Source organism: Mytilus trossulus, chromosome 3, assembly GCF_036588685.1.
Source record: "Mytilus trossulus isolate FHL-02 chromosome 3, PNRI_Mtr1.1.1.hap1, whole genome shotgun sequence".
NCBI lineage: Eukaryota > Metazoa > Mollusca > Bivalvia > Mytilida > Mytilidae > Mytilus > Mytilus trossulus.
The window spans coordinates 52,462,668-52,472,363 of NC_086375.1; the positions used below are offsets into that span (position 1 = coordinate 52,462,668).

General features: G+C 30.2%; 1 protein-coding gene across 1 annotated transcript in view; it reads right to left on the reverse strand.

The window, feature by feature from the left end:
* LOC134709532 (uncharacterized) overlaps positions 1–9,285 on the reverse strand; it is a 48,918-nt gene extending 39,633 nt beyond the window's left edge. The window contains exon 1 of the mRNA XM_063569692.1: positions 8,824–9,285. Coding sequence (XP_063425762.1) covers positions 8,824–8,890 — 67 coding nt within the window. The 5' untranslated portion in view covers positions 8,891–9,285. The remainder of the gene's footprint in view (positions 1–8,823) is intronic.
* Positions 9,286–9,696: the final 411 nt, after the last annotated feature.

Genomic DNA, 9,696 nt, shown 5'->3' on the forward strand with positions numbered 1-9,696 from the left:
CTCTGTTAAAGTATTTTCATTTTTATCTGTGTAGATGTTTCTTGCAAAAGTTTCAATATTCTATTCGAAAAGCCGCTGTGTTATTTTTGTATCTGCATTTACGTCAATGAACTGTTTTTTACTATTCAAGAGCAGTCCTGGGTCATTTATCATCGCCTAAAATTTATGTTGTCAAAATTGCCTTGATTATATGCTATCGCTTCTGTGTTAGTAATTTGCCTGATTTTTTTGTTTGACAATCATAATTGGTTAATCGTTCTAGCAAATGATTCCTCTCAAAATGTTAATCGACAGATATCCCTAAAATATACGTAGAAGAGCTAATTTAGAGACCCCGTGCCGCGAATTATGGAATAAATATCAGAATTATTCACTTCTAAAATTGATCACAAAAGTGATTTATCAAATATTGGCAAATATGCCTTCAGAATATAAAACCGTTCTTGATAAAGTGATGTTTGAATTTCCTTTTTTTATTTTTAATTCACAGTTTGTGCAAAATGAAAGAAGATAAATATTGTCCTGGAAATAGTAACAGCATTAATTTTATCAATAATATAATCTTTGTTAGAGTTCTCTATTCATAATTACTTTGTTCATTTTCAAGACCTTTGCGTGACGTTGTTGTATCAAATATTCATCAAAATAAAATTAAAATTGCGAACACTGATCAACATAAAAATGGAATGAATTGATCGCTCATAAATGTGTTTTGTTTTATTTTATGTCACCGTTTTACTAAAAAATCCTTGTCTTTTATGAACGTATAATCCATAGAAGAGAAATATTGAGTATTAAAATAATTTACTGAATTGCATTGCACACAGATTCTTTATGTTATTACACGAATTTGAGAAATTTCGAAATTAATTTGAGATTAGGGCCAATTTTAAACACAACCGCTTCCCTTTTACGAACCGAACATAAATTGCTTACCTAATTTACATGTAGGTGTAATGTAGTTTATTTTTATGTATTAGATAGGGTACATGTTGATTTAAACCTAGTTCTATAGCTAGCTAAACCTCACACTTGTGGGACAGTCGCATGAAATTCCATAGTACTGACAACAATGTGTGAACAAACAAACAGATATCATAGGTAAACATATCAAATATAGGGGTACAGTATTCAATTTGTGATAAAATCTGAATCACTATAAAAGAAAATGTTACAAAGAAGCACAAAAAATACATATCTCGATAATCCATACATATATGTTTGAATGGAAACAGACCCTTTTATAGGATTCAATGAATATGCTTATTCATTCAAAGGTACAACAACAAATCTAAAACTGAAAGTATTATCTGTTTAGTGAATGTCCGAAATATATATTGGAATATTTTTTAGCAATGTTTGTTTACTCTTTTTATTTTAGTAAGATAAATCATTCCTGAATTATTTTATTTGTAAGTGATATACTTGTGTAGATGCAACACAAAAAGTTATGTGCATGGACGTGAGATGGCTCATGCATTTGAAAAAACGTAAAAATGCACCCAATAATTTATAGATTGGTCATAGTGTTTCCATAAAAATTTAATAACAAAAATAACTCCAAGGAAACATATACAACGGAAAGTCCCTTATTAAATGGCAAAATCAAAACCTCAAACTCTTCAAACTTGTGGAAAACAACTGGATTTCCTGACTTGGTACAGACATTTCCGCATGTACAAAATGGTACTTTAAATCTGGTGTATATCTAGCTAATCCTCTCACTTCTATGACAGTCGTATACAATTCCATAATATTGACAAAAATATGTGAACAAAACACATAGACATTATGAATGTATGTGCCTGTCCCAAGTCAGGAGCCTGTAATTCAGTGGTTGTCGTTTGTTTATGTGTTAAATATTTGTTTTTCGTTCATTCCTTATATAAATAAGGCCGTTAGTTTTCTCGTTTGAACTGTTTAACATTGTCATATCGGGGCTTTTTATAGCTGCCAATGTGGTATGGATTTCCTCATTGTTGAAGGCCGTACGGTGACCTATAGTTGTTAGTGTCTGTGTCATTTTGGTCTCTTGTGGACAGTTGTCTCATTGGCAATCATACCACATCTGATTTTTTATATATATAGCCTCCTTGATGAAGACCGTATTTTGACCTACAATGGTTTACTTTTACATATTGTGACTTGGATGGAGAGTTTTCTCATTGGAACTCATACCACATATTCGTACATCTATATAATAGGTAAAAATGTCATTTGTGAATAAACCTACGTTTCGTGTTTATAAATTTCGCTTTCTATTTTGAATTCACCTTCCTCAGGGACGGTATGACCAAAAATGACAAATATAATGATGTTTAACTATTTGATAACGTGACCAGATCGTTGATCAACTGAGAAAATTATAACATTTTCTCAATTTATGAGCAAAAAACTTGTTAAGAAGAGTACGTTTTAAACCATATCAGTACCGAAGCGCTGACTACTGAAATTATAATATTCTTGCAGAGTCATCGAACCATTGCTGGAGAAAAAATACTTAAGCTTTGTTCATAATTTGCAAATCGCAACGTTTTCTTTATAGATTAAACTGAGATGCTTTAAGTCATAAATTGAAAGCCTTGCGTATGAATCTTCCATTAATTTTAAAACTTATTCCATAATGATTGGCAGAATGTCATAAAACCAAGTTATAATTGAATACGGGAACATTGTATTAAGAAAACAAAGCTATTACACCAAATACCTATTTTCGTTTCACAACTTTTTGTCGAAGATGTATTGAGTTCAACCAATATTTCTTTCCCCAATAAAAAGGTTGATTCTACCTTCAAGAAAACATCAATTTTAATTTCGGTATTGAAACAGTTATTGATTGTCATATTATCAATATATTTCAACAAAAAGCCTTGTTCAGCGTGTGTGAAATCATTTATAGACGACTCAATAAACTCTTATTCCTTACATAGTTTTTCATGTTTTATAAATTATTTCTTATAAATTTTTTAAACAAAACGGATGGAAAAAAGATTAGTTTGTATATTATTATTTTATTGGAAATTTGATACTAACAATGATGGGCATTTAATATCTTTAGCTAAAGGTTCTGTATTAAATATGTTAGTATGGTAAGTATCAAAATAATGTGATGATATACTAAAAAATAATTATGTACCATGTAAATATCCACTATATTCATATATTTATTCCAATGAAAATCAATTGACTTTATACAATTTCTTCCATTTATATCAATGTTGCGATAGTTGAAAGAGTATTTCGTGAGATAGAGGCGGACGATACAGAAACGTTATTTAAATCTATATGTCGATGATAAATTGACAATGCCATCGCAAAAAAAATATAAAAGACAGAAAGAAATACAACAGTATAACATATTAAACTAAGACAGATCTACACGAATCCAACAAAAACAAGGGTTTAATATCTTGACGGCATTGTTTCCAGCATATTCCCGATGGAATAAAGTTAATAACCTCTAGGTCATGAACTATGTTGAGTTCCAATGTAATGAAATAGTCTTTTAGATCATATCTAAACTTGTTTATTTCAGTTTCGTGTTAAAGGAGCATTATTCTCTATGCAGACATTTAATGTGACGGATGTTTATTATGAAATGAACCTTCTACTGAGTTTTAAAGTGTATTAAGCTACTATTAGAAACGAATCAATATAAGCATCATCAGTACAATTAAAACAATATAAAAAGAATTTACCTAAAAAATATGTAAGAATTCCTTTATTCAAAAGGGTAATATGTTGTATTCTGCAAAACGTTTTAGGAATGTTGGTCCTCAATGCTATTGAACTTCGTTCTTTATTTGGAATTTTAAACTTTTTTAGAATCGAACGTCACTGATGAGTCTTTTGTAGGCTCTTCTGCTATGCATGCATTACAATAAATGTGAATATGCAATCGGTCCAAAATATAACAACCAGAAGAAGAACAAACATTTTGAAATCAAAAGATGTTAAACCGTATTTTTTCTTCGTGTGAAAGAAATCGGTCCGGTAAGGACCGATTTTGGCCTCAAATTTCAGGATCATCTGACGAAAGATTTTGACCACTTTGTAAACACCTAAGTGTCTATTTCATTTGTTTCAATTAATTTATGTGAAAGAAATTTAGTCCATAAAAACGATCCGATACAAGCTTAAATATGACAAATCTACCAAATATGCCGTAAAATGTCACTTTTCAGACAGATTTTGTACAAAATTGAAAATGGCCGCATCCGTGTTCATCCTCAACCATTATATATGTTATGTATTATCATCGAATACAACTTACATTTCAATATTAAGGATGAACACGAATGCGGCCACTTTTGTTTTACACGGAAACCGTCTAAAATTTAACTAAAATGCTAGAATGGAGAAGATTTCAGTAATTTAGCATGACTTGATGGTGCTAGTACCCGATATATGTTCATTGTATTGCCCATATTTATGTAGCAGAAGCATTCTACTGTCCAATAAATAAATAACAGTTTACATTTAAACAATTTTGTAAAACTGCTATATTTTGGGGACAAAAAGAGGTCTTACTGGACCTACTGCTTTAAATACCAACTGGCTGCGGGAAGATTGATTACATTCAAACGTGCTCACCCTGTCGCATTTTAATGTTGCTTGTTCCAAGTTAGAAGCATGTTATTAAGTAGTTGTGTTAGTTTTAGTCATGTTTGTTTTTCCTTTAATCAATTAGTACGAATCAAAATGTTTGATTTTTTTAATTGATTCAAATTAGATGAGTCCTGGGCCTTTCATAGCTTTCTTAACGTATTGGTTTGCTCATTGTAACAGTGACCTATATTGTTTGCATCTACGTCGCTTCCATACTTGTTGAGAATATAAAAACAGTTTTGACATAACTTCACCATTGTTATGACTGTGATTGGAGATTTTGAAGTAGACCTTGGAAATGTTTATGTTTTATGTTTTAAGAACCATAACGTTTGTACGTAAAGTTTAACCTTGACCTATTTTGTTGTGTGGCATATATAATTTTTTGTATTTTGTTCCCCAAAAGTTTGTTTTGAGTGTACATTTACCTGATGAAACATCAAAATCAATTGTGGTTTGTGATGAAATTTTATTTTATTAAACATATTTGGCAAATGACATTAAATAAATGTATATTGTAACTGTAATCTTTTTGTAAATAGCAATTAGACGACGTCTGATCATAAGTTTCTAAACAATGATTAAAAACAAAATAAAAAATTGTAAAAAAATAAAATAAACTGTTTTTGTTTTGTCTGTGCAACTGAAGATAACTATAATGCAGCTATGATTATGGAATACACATTATTTAAATTTGTTATGTTTTTTGTCGAATGAATAATAAGTCGATGTCACTAATATTCTAAAAACTTTATAATTTTAAACATAAAAATTAGAACATCCAAATTGTCTTTTAACTTTTGAAAATGACAACTATGTCGACACCGAATAAAATTTAAGGCACACACCAACAGTTAATAGTTGAATTCATTAAAATTGATATCCATACATAATGACCAAAGATAATTTATGTGTGTTTAGGGGTTTACTTTCTCTTATAGAGAGAGAGAAGTATCCAAACACGTCTAATTAGGAGATAACTGTATTGCTTGGCCTTCGTAAAACGTAGATTTTACTGTCGCAAATTGAGTTTACCTAGCAACGCGGAGCGGAGATAGATAAACGAATATTTGCGACAGTAAAATCAAGTTTTACGAAGGCCAAGCTTAAAGTAAAATATAGTTATCTATATTCTAATGCCACATATTAAAATAAATGTCATTTAATTAATATTTTGTTAAAAAAATGGCATAATGTAAAAAGTCCGAAAACTGCTGCATCGTCTTTAGCATCTACACAATGTAACGTCATATGTATACTCCAGATGTCAAACATGAATACTAAACGTATTTTTTCTTTTCGTACGCTTCACTATGGTTGAAATATGGACAAAAAGAAGGATTTGAGGCTTAAAATGTGACTATCTTGTTCATTTTTTGAGAAATAAGATACCCCAAAAAAAATGAAATTCAAAATGGTGGCTTTCTTAGTTACAGACTGGTAGAAAGTGGAATCTAACCTCTCAAAATATTTGTCAACGTCTAATGAAAATTATCGTTACAAACTAATTGCATTAGAATAAGTAATTGAATGTCGTTTGTTGATGTCTACAATGTTTTTCGTTCATTGTTTTGAGCATAAAAAAAGGCTGTTGTGTTTTTCTCTTTTGAATTGGTTCACATTTATTGATGCTTTGGCCTCTTCGATCTTTCTTTCTGATCTCGGTTACATTTATTGTAAAAAAAAACGTACGGTGATCTCTATTTCCTTATATTCACCTCTTCTCTAAAGCAGCATAGTTGTCTCATTCGCAATCAAACAATATCTGTTTATATTTGTAAAAAATCATTATTTATAACTCAGACTAGAAACAGCAACTTCCGCCATTACATATATCAGTGTTATTTTAGTACAGTTGTCAGCATACTTTATTGCAACTTTTATAAAGATAACTTCGTAATTGTTTTGTCCTTTTACGTTTTCAGAATAAATGATAATGTGAGCATACATTCAATATTGTTATGGTACATGGTTGTTTTCTCTTCTGTTCTTTCGACCGATATTACATCTTTAGTCTAAGAAGGTCGTCCGAGAATAAAGGTACAGAGACTTTCTATTTTACACAGACCGTAAATTTGCATAGATACAAGAATCACTTTACAATGATTAAAGACCTTTTAATTGAAATCTGCTATCGCAGAAACCAATTCTATTGGTAAAAAACGCTGCAATAGATAATGCAAAAGTTGTTTATGCGTATCTGTAATCAATTGCATTACAAAAAATTGCAACTTATTTAAAAGATTTTTTTTATACTATTACTTTATTTCTTGATCCTTTACACATTCATTTAACATCTTTTATAGAGATAACTTAGTAACTGAATATGCAAATATTGACTGTTAGTTTATATAGATATAAATCTTTCATTAGCTTTAGAAATACTTGATTATTTGCCATGGGAATTAGTACCACACCATACTGCAATTATCATTAATTGTCGGAGAACTTTTTAATGTAAACGATTGTGTAAAATCAGTTAGCTATATATATATGTATATGCCAAAGTTAGAAGTCTAGTGAATGCGAAAAAAAGACAATTCACTCTTCTTCTGAAAATAACGAGAAATATTAATAATAAAACAATGCCGGTGACGATACTGGTCAAAATTATTTCTAAACAATAATTGTACATTTTAAAGAAATTGTTTGGTTAAAATATGCAATAAAAAAGATACATCCAAAACACGTTATTCTAATGATCGGTATTTATCGAGATAATTGTATATGAAGCTTATGAAACTGAAATCTAAACAAATTTTAAAATCATGTTCATTCTTTTTGGTCAACAATTTTCTACATGTTCAGCAAAATCCTAAGCACGTTACAATTAAAAATAAGAACTCTTATGTTCTCTTATGTTAACATCTAATGTTTCGAGACTATTTTGATTTTGGAAATTATCCATATCCCCCACCTTAGTTGCAATCTAACAAAATCACTTGCATAGGGTTTATAAATACATTTCCAAACTCATACGATATTCAAGATCTTGCAGCTGCGACCCAGATTTTGAAGCCTGGCACCAGAGTCTGAGTAAAAGCAGACGAACTAGTGTTATGTCAAAGAGCGTCTCGTCTCCAATAGAGTGAAGGAAGATCTAGTTTTTCAATCCAAAGCAACATAGAGCAGATCTATGATTTTTACAGATTTCCTCCTTGATAAGTGGTGTTAGGTATGTGTTGTGTGCCTATCGGACGTGCTGAGAATGAGACAATGTTATATCCTCAATCCTCAAGAAAGTGTAATATTCATATTTAAGACTCAAAATTCGGCCCTTTTGTCATTTGTGTTTTTTTCCTAATTCTATTTCAAATTCTAAAATACAAAACAAAATCTGAACTTCTAGGAATTCAAAGCGGAAAGTCCCTTTACAAATATCAAAAGCTAAAATACATAAAACGAATGGGAAACGAAACAGCATGTTCCCGACTTGGTTCAGATGTTACCTTATGTAGAAAAGGTGGATTAAACTAACCATTTAAAAAGGACAACGATCACTTACAACAGTCGATTGTGTTAAAGTATGATCGGGTCAACAATATATGTATTACATTTGCAATATAGCAGATTCTTACAAATAATACGTCGTTTATATATTTGTATGAAATGTAAACAATATTTCTCAAATGAAGTCGACTAGGGAGTCTGTTACATTTCTGTCATTAACTGTTCATGTCAAAATAGTTATAATGATAAGAAATCATCTGTTTTATAATATTATGTGGTAAAAATTAATATTTTGATAAAATCTCTATATCAAATTATAGTGAGCATTACCTTATAATCATTGTCATCGCATCGTTATATATTCTTCGATACTCATCACAGAAAAACCGTGATGTTGTTAAAATTAAAGTTAAAACAACATTAGAGTAAAGACATAATACGCTTAAGTCTTTTATTTGTATTTATCTTGACCAAGTTCATAAAGTTTCACTCGTACGTAGCAAATTAAAATAAGAAAATTGAAAAAAATAGACAAATTAGGAATCACAAAAACAAAATGAAAAAAACCAAACACACCTCTGTAAAACAACATAACCCTGCACGCATGAAGGTTTGAAAATCGTTTTAGTATTATCAAACTTAATTTAAATATGAATTTCTCAATCCGGTTTTTTTTTCAAATGTTTGTTTTTAAATTCACTAGTAAAGACAATGTCAAATTACGTACAAAGACATAATAGAATAAAATCAACTAATTTGACTTACCTCCTGCCGGCATGAATACTGATTTTAAAAAGATGAGTAAAGTCAGTACCGTTCCAAAATCATTCATAGTCACGTTAAAAGTTTTTCACAACTGAATATTACTATGTCGAAAACAATTTTTTTTTTGAATTTCTGAAAATAAAATTATGACTGTTATGGCTTATGTTACTCCTAAACTCAATGGTACGAACTCATTGTCTTTAACTCAGATTGTAAACGCTCTACGTGTTGATACGTGGTAATAATCATTCTCATTGATTACCGGTAGACTGTTCCACCTCGGGTTTGAAAGCTTCTTTGGCATTCTGTGTGTACAAGTTTTTAATAAATAAATAATTGGTGTGGCCAATTCTACCGAATCAATATGTTTTAAAAAAAAACAGATTGGAAAACATTTCATTAAATTGAACTTTTATTGTATATGTCATAACTTTTGTTTAGAATCCTGGTCATTCACTTTTTCCTGAGTATATATCCATAAATTGTATCAGGAAACTGTATTACCTTATATTGGCTGATACTTTAGCAAGATAAAAACAGGCCATTACCTTTAAAAATACTTAATTATCTTTCATGGGAATTGTACCACGAAATATTACAATTACTGATAAATGATCAATTAGTTTTGCCAGAATTGAAATAAATAATAAAACAAATATAAAGAGAAGCTTCAAAGAGTAGGTAAATGGAAACCAGTTTCACACGAGCTGTTTGTTCGAGAATCACTGAAGAGAAGTTAATTGTCAAAACGCGCATCTGGTGCAGAACAATTGGTACCGTTTATGTACTTGCAAACTTTAAAAATTTCTGGACGTTCCTTTCAAGGGTAAACTGCAGTAAAAACACATATGCACATGATAAAATGTTGAAGTT